The 19,218-nt window shown below is 41.2% G+C and overlaps 1 protein-coding gene across 1 annotated transcript in view; it reads left to right on the top strand.

The window, feature by feature from the left end:
* Window positions 1-16,706, top strand: part of LOC122973423 (mitogen-activated protein kinase kinase kinase 11) — a 57,413-nt gene extending 40,707 nt beyond the window's left edge. Inside the window, exons 7-10 of the mRNA XM_044340910.1 lie at window positions 1,477-1,648; window positions 1,752-1,864; window positions 2,064-2,684; window positions 5,046-16,706. Coding sequence (XP_044196845.1) covers window positions 1,477-1,648; window positions 1,752-1,864; window positions 2,064-2,684; window positions 5,046-5,647 — 1,508 coding nt within the window. The 3' untranslated portion in view covers window positions 5,648-16,706. The remainder of the gene's footprint in view (window positions 1-1,476; window positions 1,649-1,751; window positions 1,865-2,063; window positions 2,685-5,045) is intronic.
* Window positions 16,707-19,218: the final 2,512 nt, after the last annotated feature.

The following is a 19,218-nucleotide window of genomic DNA, read 5'->3' as shown; positions in this document are numbered from 1 at the left end:
TAAGCTAAGCTAAGCTTACAGGGTCAAGTAACACAGGTGACTTGTTTCACACACTGGCAAATGAGCAGCGCAGCGCCCGACACATGAGCAAATAGAACAGGATCGCATGTCCTACCTTAGTGGCCAGAGGACCTCTCATTAGTGTACTCTTCTTTGCCTTCTTGTCCATAATTCCTTCCCAACTGTGTCCAAAGCCATTAGAACATCCCTTTAATTTTCATCAATGCCTGCACTCTCTTTCTGATTTATATACCTTGGAGCCATAAAGCCCTGCTATCAGGATGTTTTTTAGGACATGGCAGGGGAACAAATTAGAAATCAACATTTTTGGATTTATTGTTGGTGCAGTCAACTACACAGCAACTCTACAGCACAGCATTATTCATTTAAACTGGTTTGTTTAAAAACTAAGTTTGGAGACATGTTTCAACTTACTCTGTTTTCTCTGGAAATGGGGCGTGATGATGAGAGCCCACTCTGGATGATGTATTGCTGGTCTGAGGCATACATGTCGTGTGTGATTGAATGATTACGCACCACTCACACACTTTGTGTTAGCAGCACAAGCCGGTGGGTGAGGAGAGTAGTGGGATGTGATTAAAGCGTGTGATTAGCGTGTGAATCAGGGGTTACGCCATGTTTACGTTACCTAACCAACATTGTCGCCATGGTAACAACTTGTCAATCACAATGTAGCCACGCCCTAAAACATACCCTGCTTTATCGTCAAATTTAAATTAAACAGGACCATAATTTACAAAATGAACATCATGATGTATTGAAGACTTGAAACTAGCAATTGAGACCATAAACTCATTTGGAAAGTATTTACTGAGGTAATAAATCAAGTGAGAAGTTGGGTCATTTCCCCATAGACTTCTATACAAATTGACTTCTTTTTGAAGCCAGTGGAGTCGCCCCCTGCTGGCCATTAGAGAAAATGTAGGTTTAAGGCATTGGCTTCACTTTTCAGACCCGGAATTACCCACTTTGTCCCTCGCTGTCCTCCCCACGGCTGTTTTAAACATGGCAGCCGGGTCACAAACTTTCTCAAATTACAGCTAAACAGTACACTAAAATATGTTTCTGAAAACATTTGAGGCTAGAAATAGGAAATGCAGTAACAGCTTCTTGATTCATATTTGATCAGCACTGCCTAGTTTGACAGTTTGATCCGAGTTTCTGTTCAGATGCTGCTTTTTTTTTCTTTTTTCCCAACTTTACTGAGTAAACGAGGCACACATTTTTTTGGTCTGAGATGCTGGTGCCAGTGTGTTATCTAGTAGGGCTGAATGTCATATATTGCACCTCTTAAAGGTCATTGTGTTGGAGATGATTGCAGGACTGCATCGATTTGTTGGTGAAACCTGCCTTTTTAAATGCCCACCTCATTAGAATACAGCTAGGCAGTATGCATACTGATGATATGTAAGCTGATATTAAATCCATCCTGTTTTTCTCCATTTTTCTGTGCAGTCAGTCCTAGTGACAACAGCAGGACGTTTGGCTTGAGCTCAGTCTGGCCCCTAGAGGCCCCCTCTCTTAAACAAGCCAATGGAGACCTGAGGTTGGGCCCCCACTGGAGGCCCCAGAGCCCAAAAAGTCCCAAGAGTCCCAAGGTCCTGCGCCTTAGTCCCCAGGAAAGCAGGTACAGCAGGACTGCTTTTTTGATTCATTTGTGACATTGAGATTTATAAAGAATTTGTTACACTTTTAATTTATCACCTAAATGTTTTTGAATTTCTTTTCAGTCTGTCGATGAGAGCCAAGCTCCTGGTGTCGGACAGCAATGAGAACGGAGAATCCAAGGATGACTTTGAGGAGTACAGACCCTCTACGCCAACCTCTCCCCCTGCTCAGAACGGTATCCAATGCCCTCCATCACCAGCCTAACCGTCAGCCACATATCTTCCATTAGCCACTGTTATAATTCACACTGGCATGAGTGTGAATTATAAATAGAAGCTAAATGAATAATAAATGTGTTGAGGAGTTTCTTTTCTGTCTCTTTCTCCTTCTCTGTCTTTTTAAAACTTTAAAAAAACACTTTTCTCTGTGTGTAGGCTCCTCAGTGAAGGACAGCCTGCGGCTTCCTCTACCTCAGGGAGACTCTGGCAGCGAGGAAGGGGGTTACTCCCCGGCTGGCTCCCCCAGGCCTGAGAGGGGTTCCCTCAGTGGCCTGATCAAGAGCACCCACCGGGCCCTGCTTGGCGGTGGCTCCATCCTGGCCTCCATTGGACTAGGTCGATGCCTGGATATCCCACCAAGGGTGCCCCCTCGAACTAACCCCCCGTCCCTTGAGGACCGCACCCCTTCTGAACCGGAGATCTCAGTTCCAAAGCCCCTTATTTCAGACCCCCCTGTAGTGGATGATCTCATCACCTTCTCCACCTCTGAGCCGCTCCCAAGGCCACTCTTGGATTTAACTCTGCAATACCAAGAACTGAAGCCGTTGCCCCTGACGCCGCCTCCGCCGAATCCCCGCGAGAGGTGTGGCCACCGGACACCGCAGGCGCCACACAGTCCCCAGAGCCCCAGGACCCCCCTGCAGCACAGTGGGGCCAGCCCAGGGGAATGGAACCCAAGTTTCCATTTGACCAACGGGGAACTTGGCTATGATGCCTCGGAGCACAGAGCTGACAGGAGGAGGAGGTCCAGCCAAGGCCTGCATGCCTCTCAGCTAGGTCAGTAAGAAGTCTAATGTTTCTGGAGCCACTAGGCACTAAACGTCAGGATATCTTGGCCTCTGCTTTTATTTTGACGGTTCTTTTCAACTGTATGGAAACAGGGAACTGTGTGCCTGTTCCAGTTACAGTCCTCCCTCCAGATTGAATCCATGATTTAGTTTTGATTCATCTGCATTTCTGAAATTCAAGAGCACTAAGCATGTTGAAATGGGATCCAACTTTTACCTTGAATAATGTACTTCCTCAGCACGACAACGTTGCCTCACAGTTTTTGCAGAATTATTGTTGTGCCTTTTTTTAGCCAGATCTTTATGGCACAAGGGAGGCTTCAATGCTGCACGAGCTTTTTCATTTACATCAAAGCTCGTCTTCAGCTATTTGCATATCTCAGGTAACAGATGGCCCACTATACTTCACTGCTAATACTTGCTAAGCAAAGCTGGCATCCAATCTTCTGTTGTTTTTCCCCTCTTTCAAGTCAGTTTTCATGCAAAAACATCAGGCGTCACAGCTGAGGTCACACAGACAGAAAGTACCGGATTCAAAATTGCTATTAATCTATTCTTGACTTCACCGCCACCGCAGTGTCTTTCTGGCCACTCTCTCAGATGGGTTGGGAGTTTGGCTGGAGCTCAACAGTGCGTCTCGGGTGAATTTACACTCCAGTTACAGCAAATTCTCACATGGAGGCATGTCAAATGTGTGCCTATACGATAAAGAATGCACACATGATAAAAGATCACATACTAGAGGGATTAGCATTCATTTTCACCCTCAAAATACATGTGAAAATAGGCAATTTTCAGTTCTCATGGGGCATATTGAGACTTTTGTTTGAATTCATGTCAGTGTCATGCTAGCAGACATTATCTGCATATCTGCAACACTTTCATTTACAGTACATTTACATGTTTTTTTCCCAAAGAAGCACTGACACAGTTTAGAGTCGTAATGATGGAGGCGTTGGTATCGGTTGTTTTAAGAGTGAGTGGGCTTTTACGAGGGCTTTAAGAGTGCCCTCTAGTAACATTTCACACTCTATATCTGGTCCGCTTGACTCACAAAGCCTTGGATTCTCCACAGAGAGGTTCTTACAGCTCTGCCCCCAGGTACGGAGCAGACATGCATCGCCTGTTCTGCAGCTAACAACCGTAATCTCACAAACCGTGTGCGCTCATTACATCGGGCATGCAGAGGCAAAGAGCCACATATAATTAAACAGCGAGTGTTTTAGCTAAACATCTTATTATGTTTATTGACTGTAATGACTCAGGCTCAGATGCATAGACAGACTGCCACAAGGTTGCTGGCGGTGAATATGTGCTTGAAAGAGAGAGATGAATTCAGAGGATTTCTTCACTGGCGTTCTTCATCTGCTCTCATGTGACTCCTGATTGCTCTTTCTTGTCAGCTGAATAGCTTAGCAGCCTGAGAGAGTTGCTGTTGATGTAAATAATGCCATTTGGCAGACACATCACATTTGGAAATAGCAAATGTTCATTCAAGCTGATTTATTCCAAATTTAATGTTCTTGTCGGTGCTAATTTACAATTGCTGTTTGCTGCTGTTGCAGCTCTGTCAACTAGTTACACAGTGCTATTTTATACTTAATTTAGACTAATTACATCAATGTTCTGTGCTGCTGATTGTTCCATTTCTTTGCAACAATAATGTACCACTTTCATGTTTGTGTTTGGATCAATTTCGTCATACAGGTTTTCGTGTCTTGCTGAATATTACAAAAGCAGAGTTTGGACTGTAGAGCAATGCATAAATGAGCACCAGGGCAACACCACAGCAGTTTGGACTAATTTCTAGATTAACAATTAAAGCTTCCTCAAGCAAGAAAATGAAAGATACTGTGATGAAAATGTTTAATATGTTGAATATTCAGCCTTTCTCTTTTGTGTCAGAGTTATTTTCATTTTGTGTCTTGGTTTAAAAGGGCACTCCACCGACTTCAGACATAGGGGTCAGTTTATTTGTCATGCATAGATAGGAATGATGGAGGAACTTTCTGAAATCCAAGAAAATATCTTGGATTTGGTTTGAGGCTTCAAATGTTTGACAGAAAACCTGTGTACTGGGGGAATGGCGTTTGAAAGATGAGGACATTTAATAGGCAGGGAGGGTCTAATGAAAAATGCGATTGGGTTGCACTGTGGGAATTGTATGAACCAGCGTTTTTGAAGTTTGACTCATTCTAGGGTCTAAAAGTTGATATTTCAGCCTGTGCTGCTACAATTTTTTACTGTACTTTTTTTAATCTGTCTCTCGCAAGTCCCTCAACTTTATATTGGTACAATAGTAAATCTCTAGAGTAGCCCTTTAATGTTTTTTTCTTTCTGTTATTTCCAGTTTTGGACTTGCCCTTGTGCCAAGACACCCAGGACTCTGATGACAAGCCTTCAGTGCCCTATTCTCTCCACCCCAACCCTGCCCTCTGGAGCCCCAAAACCCGCCGCCTGGAGGTCAGCGTCATTCCCCGACCTCGTCCCTCCCCTATACGTCCCCGCATTGACCCTTGGAGCTTCATCTCAGCCGGTGGTGGGAATTCAGCTGGCGGCCGCAGCCCAAACCGCTCGGACAGCATCCCTCTGGGCTTCCAGCCCTCCCCTACCAACCCGTTCACCAACTGTGACCCTTTCCCCTCGCCGGACTGCGACCCCTTCGCCCTCAAGGCTGACCCCTCAAGCGCCTCGGACACGGCTTCACCCTTTGACCCCTTCTCGGCGCCTTTTCCTACCTCCCGTTCTGCCCCGTGCTCCACCAATGGCTCGCCCACACTGCCCTCGTTTCGCATAGCGCCCCTCAACCCAGCCGACTCGCCCCTCATTGACCTGGGATGGGCGGCCTGCGGCAAGCCCCTGGATAGCACCAAAGAGAGAGCTCACCCCCGCAGGACACTGGGGCTCAAGCCCTTCAAGTCCCCGACGCAACTCAGAGATGACAGGTTCTAAACCGGCCTCGCCCCCATGGCACAAGGCCAACTCTCACTTACAGATTTTAAAAACTTTTGGTTTTTATCACAGGGACATAGTCCGGGACCCTTTCCACTACTTTGTCCTACATTTTAACAAGGATTTGGAATCTTAAAAAAAACGCACACTCATCATTCAACCCACTGAGGGAGGTCTCCCTCATGGGAGCCCCAATCATTGCAGGTCCTATTTATATGCCAGCCTGCTGCTTTGGGAACCTGAAAGCCAGTAAAAGATGGTCCATTGGATTGTGGGATAGCTGCCTGTGAACCAATAGCTGGTGCCCATTTCATTCTCCCTCTCTATCTCTGTTTCTCTATCCCTTTGAAGGAGCAGAACACAGATCACTAGTCCCATCTTCAGATTTATCAGACTGCTCATATCACCTGCTTTCATCTCCCCCTACCTTTGAAGCATTGTGACAATGCAGAGGTGGATAAGGCGACTTGCACAGCTTCATCTGCCTCTACCTCTCTGCAGACTGAAAGCATTCAGGACAATGGAAAATTGGAGTGCCTTATTTCGTGAAGTGTTTTTAATATATATCTTTTCAAGGTTCCTTGAATGGTTAATCTGGTGCGTAGGGAAGATGCTATGAATTTGGCTTAAATTTGCAAAGCAGCTTAGCATTGCTGTGGAAGAAAATGTTGTGTGTGTGCGTGCGTGTGTGCATGTGTGTCTAGACTCATTGTTCAAGGAAAGCTTACTGTTTTTTTTGTTTTTTTTTTTAAACAGCGTCTGCCTGTTGCATTATGGGAGAAAACACTCAGAGTGAATATTCCAGGCCGCTCATGAAATTCAAGACAAAACCATGACCCATGCATTCCACTTGGAAGCAGATAACATTCCAGTCACATTCCCCGGGAAATGCCAGGGATTGGACAGATTCATGCGGCTGGCAGTGCGACAGAGCACAGGAAACAAGACGGGGGAGCCCTCCGCATTCCCTTCATATGCCAAAGAATGCCACTGTGACAGTGTAAGGGCTGGGACAAAGAGTATTTGCAAATGAGTTGTTTTTACCTCCATGGAGTGCCAGACGGGTGGGGTTTGCCTCACTGGACAGCACAGATAGTGTGAAAGTTGATTCAATCACAGACAGTATTTAAACACAAGTTAAATATACTTTTCTGTGATTATTTAGCTTATTTGACACTATCCAGACTTTCCTACCACCACCCCTCTGATGCTTTAGGAAGGTTCAGCCAAATACTTAAAAGTATTTGCAAATGCTACAATATGTAGGAAGTATAGAGGTGTCATTGATTAATTTGTACACTTCACCAGAATAGTAGTAGCCTCACAAAGCCAGCCCACAATTCTACAGATGGACTCGCTAGGTTGCCATTAGCCCCTTCCTTTAGCTAGAGAAAATATTGTTCTGGATGTTTCATTCTTCTGAATGGATCCATAAAAATTAGTTTATGAATAAATATAAGAAAGGCAGCAAAGAGGCAAAATCATGCTTCATTTTACCTTTGTATAACACCTCCTTTTAAAGGAATAATTCAACAATTTGGGAACTATGTTGAACTCTGTTCAATATGAAGCTTGAGCCAGAAGAGAGTTAGCTTAGCATAAAGACTGGAAAAACGTACCACCACCTATAAAGCTCACCGATTGTCATGTCTTGTCTCATAGTTAAAACTGAGCTGGTGAGTTGTAGTCTGGCTTTGCGAGGCTAGAGTAGCAGGGCCCCAAAACAAATTTCCCTCCCTTTTTCTGTTAAAAATCCACCCAAAAACACAGCTAAAATGATCTGGTAGGATCCTGTGGATTAGTGGTTGAATATAGTTGAGATGTCAAGTTGACATACTTCCAGCACAATAATACAGATAGAAATCCAATCTGTAGAAACTGAAATATATATATATATAAGACCAGAATAGGCTGCAGCTACAACTGGAAAAAACTTGCCCTCCCACTGATAGCTCCACTTAATAAGTAACATGTTCAGGCACTCTCTCAGGGGGTTTTCAGAAAGTATACCGGGCAATGTATGAAATGACTAACAGAAGTAGATGAAGCAGGGAAAAGTGGCTGTAGCAACAAACAATTCATTAAAAAAATAACTCCTGCAATATGTTGAACATCACAAACATGATACCTAACAATATCCAAGCATCCATTTTCTTAAATGGCACTCAACTGGTGTAGGTCAAGCATGTAAGCAACTGAAAGAGATCCACTCACACACTGCACTGTCCTGTCACACCGTTTCTTTACTTCAGCATTATGAGGGACAAATACTGATTGGGTTCATCATTGACACCGTGTCATTGGAAGACAATAACGGCTTTGTTCTGATGAAGAGTGAAAATCTCGTCTCCAAAGGGGGAAAGCTTTGTGATTAGCCTAATAATCCTACAGACGAACAGAGGAGGCTGATAGTGATAATTAGCCTCTTGATAAGAGCAGAGAGCATTAACAAAGCGTTGAGATATTTGGTTAATTAATTTGCCCCAACATTACGAAAATGCCCTGCGTCTTGCTTGCAAGGTGTCGAGTTGCTTCCTGCATCAGTTCATATTTCGATATAAGCAGTGCCCTTTTTTCTTTTTTGCATAAAGCTTCAAAGACAGGTTTTCCTGTCTCTCCCCTCCATCGCTCCTTTTTCTCTGTTGCCACTGGCTGCTCAGCTGCTGACCAGATGAAATCTCCACCGTTGAGCCTTCCTCTATGTCCTTCCCCCTCAGGTGATGTGGAAGATTTCTTTCTTTCTTTCTTTCTTCTTACTCTTATTCCTTTGCTTTTTTCTTCTCCGGAAAGTTTTCTTGAGGGCAGTTTTGTCCTGACACTGCAGAGCCTTCAATTCAATAACGGCCAGGTTTCTATCCAGGAAAAAGAAATGACATTTGTTCTAGGATGGAGCCCATTTACAGAGGAGTGCTCATTTTACAGAGGCAGGTGAATTTGGTTTGAAATTGAAACAGGAACTTTATTGTGTATTTCTATGGCACATTAATGTGTCGAATCATCATCCACAGGACATCTGAGGAATACTGAACAGTAGCAAAGAGACACACTGCTTGTTGAGGTCTCAGTATGCTTCAAATGAAATAGGTTATATGGCATGATGTCAGACCAGGTTTTAAGGCAAACATGCATAATGAATTGTATGAATGGGGAAAACAATGCTCACTATTAGACAGTCTCTCCTCGAAAGGTTCATGGTGTTGCATTTGGTTATACACACAAAAAATGACGGAAGTGGTTGTGTCAGGAGTGAAAAAAGAGCTTGAGAGAGAAACACTGCCTACTCTCAAACCTCGGCGCACCCGGCAATTTCTGCGTCAAGTGGGCATGATTATCTGATTGCACGTTTCAGAAAGGTACAAAAATTGTTGGCTGCAGCCCCCAGATTATGATGTTGTAAAGGTTATTCTAGACACTGTTCAGGTGATCTGAAGAAGTTTGTTTGAAGCCTTAAGTCTGAGGAGCTACTTGATTTTAACAACGGTGGCGTCGTAGTCTATTACTCTTTGAAACATAGATGCATTTTATAGATAAACATTGGTAAAAGCAAGAATATAAGCGCTCTAAGGCCATTATTCAGAATATTACAGGATCAACCAAACACAGGAATTCACCCAACTGCTTCTCCAAAGTTGTTTTATGTTGACGTTTAGCCATGTCCAACACTCCTGCCGTCATCTAGACATGAGCAGTGTGGTTCGTCCGTCATGGTGTGCAGAGGGAGGAGGTTTAATATAGAATTTGTCTTTCTCAGCAGTGTTCCCTACCTTCCTCCTCTGTCTGCCCTCACCACCAACATTTTACAGAAGTGACAAGTGATGAGTTATTGCTTCGTCTCCCCCCGTGTCAACACACAAAGCCACAAGAGCTATCCTCTGATAGTCATTAGACTCGGATAGATGTTATTGTCAACCGAGCTCTGTGAGGAGAAAAGATACATGAAGGAAATTGAGATGATTGAAACCTCTGGCAGATTATTTCTGTCACAAATTCTGTGTGTGTGTCAAGTATCCACTTCAACCTGCCACTCATGTCTTGTCTGTATGTTCTCTCAGCGCTAGACTTTAATTGTACCCCAAACCCAATGTTGAAAAGTGTTACCTGTCATTTTCCATCAAGCGTGCGCAATAAGTAATTGACTTGATGAAATATTACTTGCAAAAACAGCAGTCACAGAGCTTTTCAGGTATAATTAAGTTAAGTGGGAATTATTTTCCTCTTGGTAATAACTTCTAAGAGTGGTTCAGTTGAAGTGGTGAGAAACCCACTTGCTTTAAAAATGACCCGTGCATGGAAATACTGTAGAATACTCAAAATGTTTGTTTTCCGGCTCTTCAGGTGTAATCTGAATCTGACAAAACTCCTTGGTTGCTGTGGGAATGAGCAAGACAGGTTTTAGGAAGTCTTTTGTGGACAGGGATGTCCGATTTTTGGTTTTGGCTGTCAGTTGTTGGAACCGTAGCTGCCACTCGCCTGCCGGAACTGACAGCCAGCACTCCAATAAGAAACTCCTGATGAGTTGTTTGTGACGCTCTGCTCTTCCAGGCATCGCCCCATCCGTCATTACAAATCAGCGTCCAGAGTACAAACTGACAGGGAGAATGGAAGTGAATTCTCCACAGGAGAGCTGAACTAGAGTGATATCTGGCCACCGGCAATCAACTTTCAGCCCCAAAGCGGCAGGGAGCAGGCATGATTTGATGATCTTAATTCAAAGTTGAATCTCTGACCATTGCCCCCTAATCCGTCAATATCAAAGGGTCAGTACATTACATGAATGAAAGCTAATGAGACTGCACAATGGAGGAACCCAAGGCTCTGACCCTCCTCATGCCAGAAGGCTACTTTTAAGCAGTAGTTGTTTTTTAGAATTTCAAAGGTGAAAAATCAGAGCCATTATGCAGAAGAAAAGAACAGCATGTTGCAAGCTAATAATTTACTGGCTTTGTGAAGGTGGTTACATGAAGTAAATGATTAATAGTGGAAAGTGTTGCCTAATGCAACCATTGGACTTATACATGCACTTAAAGCCTAATTTGTGAACAACAGACATATTTACATGCATACTAATTATGTGATTTACCTTGATTAATCCATTGATTCCGCTATAGCAGTACTCGTGTGAATGCCTTAATGATTTCCATGGGGCTCATACCACCTGAGGGCGTTCAGTAATCTGTAATAACCTTTGAAATAATAGTGCCAACCCCTTACAAACCTGCCACATCTGTAATTTTTTAGGTCAAAATTCTGGTGCAAACACGTACCTTCTGTTGGAAGTGGACATTCCCTAGTAATTGTAATCTATCCCTTGTCAAACGCAAGATTACACTGATGTTGGTGCGTCATTTCGTGTGTTGTATGAAGCCCCAAAACTGACAAAATGTAGTAAAAAACATGTCATATATGTAAGTCAAATACATATGTGACATATATACATATAACGTAATATCAAAAATGTCAAGTCAAAAATGTAACTAAAATCATCAATTAATAACATTGTTAGATAATTGAGATAGTGTAATTAAGAGATTTATACTTTTCGTTTAATCTTTAATCAGCTGTTTAAATAAAAGCAAAAATCTTTTTATTTAATTTTTTATTTAATCAGTTAAGCTGAATTAAAACTTAATTTTACTCTTCTTTTAATCTTTTATTTACTCATTTTATTTTCATTTCATTTCTTTCATTTCGAGAGGACTGTGAGGCTAGCTAGCTTAACTCATAGCTAAACACGTTGAACGCTGGCCTTTTCTGCTAACTACCTAGCTGAAGCTAACTTTCATCTTGAAATTACACATATAAAGCTCCATATTTCTTTTTACACTTCAATTTTAATTATTTATTTATAGAATTTTTATAATTGATGTTGAGTTATATTTTCGACTTGTTTGATAATCTTTTTCTATATTTGCTGGTTTTGGGGGTCCATACCACAAACCTTTCTTGTTCTTTGGCTAAACCCAGACGTGATAAGTAAAATATTATAAAGTATAGGCTGTACACATTTTTACATATTGCACTGATCACTGCATTAATTTAACATACTAGACAAATGTGTTTTATTATGCCAGGTCCCTAAATACTGCTGTGTGAATTGGATTTAAGTGAAGTCTTTAATATGTAACAAGTAGGATTTCTGTTCCATCTTTCTGTCTCCAACACTGTGCAGTTAGATCAATGTGATCTGATTCACTTTCATAAATGTGTCAAAATGGCCACAAGGGAAATAGACATATATCAAGGCGCAATGTGTTTGTCACAGTAAGAACATGGTGACAGAAGCTAATATTTTTCTCTAATTGTGATGAGAAAAGACAAGTGCTGTTATGATTGCGTTGAACAGCGAACACTTGAGACTGTAACCCCTGCATTAAGGTGTTGTGTGCACCCGTCAGCTTGAGCAACATAGAGGGCCTCATACTGAGAACAGCTGAATCTTGTTACTGCATAGCCTTCTAGGTAAATTAACTGATTTTCAGGATAGAAACACATGAAACTTGAACCGTACTTTGATTACTCAAAGTAACAGAGCACAGCGTGCATGTAAACAAAGCCATTTGTAGTGTTTGACTTTAAGTATATCAGCAAGTCAGGTCTGTAGAGGACTGCATTTCTTAAATTGCTGTAGATTCAATTAAGGCATGTTTTCTCTCCTGGTTAATTGAGAAAACTGGATATGGATTCAACAAGGATGGAGGAAAAAAAATGCTTTTGATTTGTTGATGAAATCTTACTTTGGCAGGTCAGTGAAGACTAAACTCTGAGTGTATGAAATAGATGGCCTGGCATTTCAGTGGTTGTAACCCCATATATCTTTGCTGCTTTTGCTTGCTTGTTTGTTTGGACGTTACAAATATACCTGGTTATCAGCTTTTCTTCAGTTTTCAAACAGCCAGCCATCAGTGCCAGAGACACATTATTGCTCTTTCTGGCTCATAATAAACTGAAACACCTGCCCAGGCCTTTGTCTAGTATTAACAGGCCGAGACCAAACGATCAAATATGACCTTTCATCAGCTGTACAGGAATTGCACAACCCAATAGGGACGTGGACAAAAGCCATGTCTGCGAGAAGCGCCGCCAGGTGCGTAAGCTAATGCTCAGTCTCTCAAAGTGTGAATATTATTCCTAATTCTTCTCAGTCTGTGCATCCAAGGTCACCATCTGCTGTCCTCTTTCTGTAACAAAGAAACCTGAATGAATGGGAGCCATGAAGGGAGGATCAATTCATTTCCAAGACCACAGTGATGGCTCTCGGAGAAGGCTGGTGCTCTGTTTAGAAAATAAACATGGATTTTATCTATGAGGTTATTAAGTCCAAGGCCCACACACTCATCCCCCCACCACTCGACAGCATACAACAGCCCCATGGTCGTGATTATTTTTCTGCCTAGCTATTGACACTCAATTACCTCGTGATCTTCCTGGAATAGAAGCCACTCAATCTGTAAATTTCTGTTTCTAGAGTGTTGAATGAGTGTGCTGCAAACCAATTGGTTGAGTAAACAGCCCTCGTGTCTCAAATAAAGAGAGCGCAAAATGATTTATTGTCATCTGCTAAACAATGTTTGCTGATAAAAGGAATGAGATAGCTGATCTTTATGGCCTTTTTCTTAATCACACTATGTCATTCTACATATCCCATATACATGTGCATAAGTTAATGTGTGGTGGTGCTAAGCTAATACTACGTATAAAACTCCAGTTGGTTCTGAAGCCAGTATGCTGTACAGCTAGCTAGCTCAGTTGTTTGCCAGATATTATGTTAACACGGTTCATTCATGAGACGTGTTTGTATCAGCTGCTCTCTCATGGATGACTGCAGTCCATGTCATATCTTTATTGTGAAGTAGTTAATACTCTGGCAGAGAAAGGTTATATAAAATTGGCTGGTGTAACATGGCTAACATGATAGCTTCCTCCCTTTTGGACTCTCTAAAGTGGCAAACTGCCAAGATGGTTTGCAATTGGTTTACAGCACAAATTAGCAGTAAGAGTTCACCACAGTTGAAGTAGGAACTCATCGGCATTTTTTCACCTCTGTGTAGACAGCTTATTGTGCCCATTCCATTGAAATGAATTGATATTGCACCCAAATGGCACTGTTTTAAATGCTGGTGTGACCAAGGTTTTCTGGGTGGCTATTAGATGGAACCTGGACATTTTTATTGCACAGCCATTCCTAAAATGTGTTCCAGAAAGAATGCTTAAAAATATGAACTCAGATAGTAGACCAAACAATGTCAAACAGGTGTAAAGTAACAAAAAACATTCCATTTAAGTCAGCAGCAACATGCTCGGCTGCTGCCGCTGGTGTCCTACTGTTGCAACAAATTGGTTTTAACATATTTTATGAATAGCATTTTAGTCATGAATGACTAAAATGTCCGGATCCCTTCCACTAACCATCCAGCATCATGATTCTATAGAGTGATGGTCCTGGTTCAGGGCTAAGACTACAGACAAGGGCATAGGTTTGGTTTTAACTTTGGTAGGGGCGTTTTTTTTGTCGGACAGCCAAAATACTTGTATATGTGTACTTTCTCTCTATCACTCTTTTCTCTTTTATAGGCACATGTGCGCACACACATAAAGCATAAAAGACACAAAAAAACATAAAACACAAAATGTTTACTGAATATGCGTTTGCTGCCTTGACTGAAACTGGACTTGTATCATGATTTTTTCTCTGATTTTTACATTTTTTTATTGATAGACTACTTAACTATAAATCTGAGACCAAAATTAATATTTAAAAATAACATATCATAGACTGTCACAATAAATGTGTAGAAAACTGTCGGTAATGTGCTGCCCTGTAACTACCTGCTGTAAGGTTTTCAAGCCTCACCTGAGATTCTGTCCTCCTTTCGGTTTGTGGATTTGGACAACACGACTCAAGAGTTTCATGACAGAGCCACAGTGATGTCCAAACCTACCTTTTAAATGATCTCGAAAACTTCTATCTGTATTATTTTGCATTCACCTCCTGAACCTAAGGCTAGATCTTTCATTATGACATCAGCGCTCACCTGAGAGGCTGCAGCTCACCTGTCTGTGTGTCTCTGTGCTGCTCAGGCTGCTGCTGACAGGATTCTCAGAATAAATTAATGCCTGACAATCACAAACAAATCAGTAAGACAAACTGTGGATAATTTAGCTTAGAAATGATGTTCATGTCTTAATGATGCAATAACCCTGCTCCTGATCCACTCATGGAAAAGGGGAGAGCTGACAGTAAATAGTAAATATTTCTCTCACTAATTTCAAAGATTAATTTTGGATTTATTATAGAACATTTTTATTAACTAAGCTCAGCTATTACTGACACTTTGGTTCGCTTCTTTTAAAAGGACCAGATGTCTTAATTTGCTTTTGGGAGGAATTAGTTTAATTAAACAGTATGTCTGAGCAACATTCACAAATTAACTAACAAGACCAAATGCCTGAAATGAAATATAATATCAAATGATCTTAGTGTTGTCCAGTGAAGTCGTATTCAACTCTGTTTAAAACGTTAAACTATAAATACTAACTGCTTAAGATTCTCCACTGATGACTCTACTGCTGCTGCTGCTGCTGTTGTTGTTGTTGTTGTGCTGCTGCTAGTCGACAATACGTACAGCTTGAAATTGAGGGTTGCCAGACCATCAGGTCGACTATCCCCTATATCCTGCTCTTTCACTCTTTATCGTAATAGCACACTTTTTTTGCAGAAAACACACAAACCTGGCAACTTTGCACAGATCTTACTGTTAACATTACATGGAGTTATAGCAGCTAAATTGTTTGAGATCGGTAAAAATATTGGTAGGGACAATCCAGCAAAACCTTGATATTGGTAGGGACATGTCACCCAAATCTTCGCCCGTGAGTATGGTTGACACTCAACCTGATTAAAGTCTTCCAAGGCACAAATATAATTAAGGGTAAAGACTTTGACTGAGGCTTGAAGGTATTTAACAGTAGGTGGTCTCTTTCAGGTGCTTATGCTTGGGCTTAAATAATTGAACTCTAAATGATCCACAGAGGCAATTTTAAACGGTGTGAATGGTACAAATCCCCATGACTCACTGGTCAAGTCTCCTCCACTCACAGCATTACAGTACTGTAAAGGGCTTTTCCTTCTGACAACTTCCTACCAGCCAGCTAAGGACATATACAAAATTTCTATACAGGGGAAGAAAAGTGGATATTTATGAATGGCCATCTTTTTACACACTGGATTAAAACTATTTCTCTTTCTAGATGGCCATGGACACAGTCTACATTAGGATGATGGATTGATTGCTTCATTTGAACAAAACATTGTATAGGTTTTCACTGGAGTATTTAAGATGTACGTATGGGTGCTTCACATGAGGCAGATTAACTTTACATTCCAGTTCTCCAATTTGACCAAATCTGTATCAAAATGATTCCTAGTCAAAACCCACTATATGTGTGTAGCAGAAAATTCAAGAGAATTGCCTGATAGAGCTTGAAATCCGGTTCTTTGAGTACATTGCAGCAAAGTCCCAAATGTAAATCAGTCTAATGTCTCCTTGGGGCACCCATACTGAATTTTTTTTATGTGCATAAAACTGCTAGATGGAGATGAGGTTTTTGTCACTACCTTAAAGTAGTAGACATGGTTGACCTCCTCTCTGTCTTTGTATCTATTTGCTTTTATTGTTATTGTTCCAGATTCATTTCCATGTCTTTTTTTTTTGTGTGTGTTCATTACAACCTAGGCGATGTGATAACGCAATTGTTGCATTGTCCTGGCAGCCATTTTTACATCTCTCTCAGAACTGTCTCTGCTCATGCGAGTCAGGGGTTTTGCGGTCGTCGGGCTTTGAAAATTCGTTATTGTTGCATTTTTGTGAAATCTCGCACTGGGCTGGGCCTAATCAACTGTTTTTATTGTTGTGTGTCAAGAGAATTATTTCTGTATACAGTATGTGAAATGTTTTTATTTCTCTTGGCGATTATAATGGGTTTTAACCTGTGGAAAAAACAAAAAACAAAGGAAAAAGCTCAAAAAGAGATAAGACCAAATAAAATGTAACACTCCTGAGTTGTCTGTGGTCTCATTCATCTTATAGTGGGAAATGTGTCTCAACCTTGAAGGTTTCATGATCAGTCAGTTGTTCCTTTAGCGATCTCTGCCAGTCATAAAACTGCAGATAAAATTGTTTCCTTTCACCATTTAAGTGTATTCATTGTATTATGAATTATTGTTATTATATTTGGTAATTATCACAATATTATTATTTTGAGATTCCTAGGTTTGTATCATAGTCTTTATTTTGTCAGTACAGTAGCTGTTCAATCAAATCACACGATTTTCATCAGCTGATGGTGTTTGTCAAGTTGATTTTCAAGTTGATTCTTGAGCTTGGGAACAGCAGTTGACAAAATAAGTCACACCACAAGGCTCATTTATTAGTAGGTGCTCTGGAGATTTTTGATCATATCACATGAGCTTCATCAGGACCAGAAAACATATGTTCTTAATTATAATATGTCAGTACTGTGTGTCTAGTAAGTAATAAAATGTTTTCTAATGATTCTTCTGTGAGCTCAAGAAAAGCCTAGCTTTTCAATGTCTTGATCAAAATTATTACAATTCACCTTATTGGGAACATGAATGTTTTACCAAATTACTTTGAAATGCATCCAATAGTTGTTGATACATTTCATTCTGAGCCAAAAATGTTAACCTGTTGGTAGAACTAGAGAAAAAGTCAGAGCATCACCAAAGATCACCAAACAGACAATGCATATCTGTATGAACTTTAATGGCAATCTATCTGGTAGTTGTTGGGATATTTCAATTTACACTGAACCTACCGAAATCCCTAGATACTCACAAAAAGTATGAAGAAAAATGTACCTACTGTCTTCACTGGCTTTCCATAGTCACCTCTCGGGGACAGACGTGGACATTTTCCTCCAGTTAAAAGCTCCTTTTAACATGAAACATCATTTCAGTCCTGCCACAGACGCAGACGTTAATATTCTGTTATTACTGTTATGACATCTTTTCACATATCATTCACGGTCCATAAATTGGAATGAATGCAAGCAAGTTCCATTGGAAATAATGGCTGTATGTGTGTGTGTATGTGTGTGCACGTTCTATATCTGTACCTGGGCATAATAATGTGAGCGGTGAGAGCTGGTGCTTTACAGCTACATGACAGGTGAGGACAGGGTGAGGACAACGCTGGCTTGTGTGTGTGTGTGTGTGTGTGTGTGTGTGTGTGTGTGTGTGTGTGTGTGTGTGTGTGTGTGTGTGTGTCTTTTTAAACAACATAAATTTTGGGCCGCTCGTGCAGACCGATAAGGGCACTCATACTTTTTTCACCGTGTTACTGCCTTGGGAGACCATGCACCAGATGCATAAACGATGCGTACGCACAAAAACCATGCCATTTCCCGCAAATAAACTGGTATTTCTAAACACAGAATGTGCGCACCTCACGCACTCTTCAGACGAGGCGTACATATGTTTTCCTAAAGGTGATGTGATGAGGTGGAGATGAAATATAAGGTGAGATATAAGGTGTTTTTTGTTTATACAGAGGTCTGCGCATTTATAAACGTACCATTGATTAACTACATTTGTGAGATTAATTTTATCATTGTTTTAATTTATGCTGGAGTCAACATTTTATTTTGCTGTTTTGATTTTATCCTTAGTTGTCACAGCTTGTAAAGTCGGTTTAGATATCAGCGCTACAAAATAATCATTGATTACATTTCCGAAATATCACTGCCAACGATGGTTTACAGTCCATGTGATGAATTAATGATATGGACGCTATAAACAGCCGCACAGTCGTGCGTAACGGTCGCGCGTAATGACAGCTCCTCTGGCTGTGGGAGAACCTTGTCGGTGTAACACAGTTGGTGAAACTGCACTGCTTCTCTCCCGTTTGTTTCACCGACAGCTGTGCAGACTGTTAGAGCAAGCAGCGAACTGATATGAAAACGTGCACGTGCGCCCGGTTCCAAAATAACTGACCTGTATAAAATAGAGCCATATGTACACACAGCTTTATAAGTCTGACGAAAAGAATGCATATTTCTGGCTTTGTGTGTACACACAGTTTTAGTCATGAATCTACACAGAGTTTTATACATCTGGCCCCTGATGCTCTGACTCAGTCTTTGACTTGCCATCCTGAGTGAATACAAGATATAATGCAGTAGAAAAGACAATGAGGGCCTCTCTAGTGTTTTTTGCCTCAAAATAGACACATATTAGACCCCTCAGACTTCTGTCTAATCAGATTTTCTCCCTGAACGAGAAGATTTAAGGAAATAATGATGAGGGTGAAGCCTAATATCAGGGTAACTCTCTGTAGAATTAAATAACAGTGGGATTAAGCTATTACTCATTTGGTTGGGGACACTCTGAAGAACATCAGGGACTCCTTAGAGCCTAGGAGCCATTTAGTTATTATTCACTCAGCAGTGTAGGCGTGTTTATATGCATCTGGATTGTAGATACACCAGATATGATATAATATTTCTTGTTTGTTTGAACACGTTGTGCCGGGATGTCAGAAACTGAAAAGGGT

Source organism: Thunnus albacares, chromosome 22 (assembly GCF_914725855.1).
Source record: "Thunnus albacares chromosome 22, fThuAlb1.1, whole genome shotgun sequence".
NCBI classification, from domain to species: Eukaryota; Metazoa; Chordata; class Actinopteri; order Scombriformes; family Scombridae; genus Thunnus; species Thunnus albacares.
This window is presented reverse-complemented; position numbering and strand designations above follow the sequence as displayed.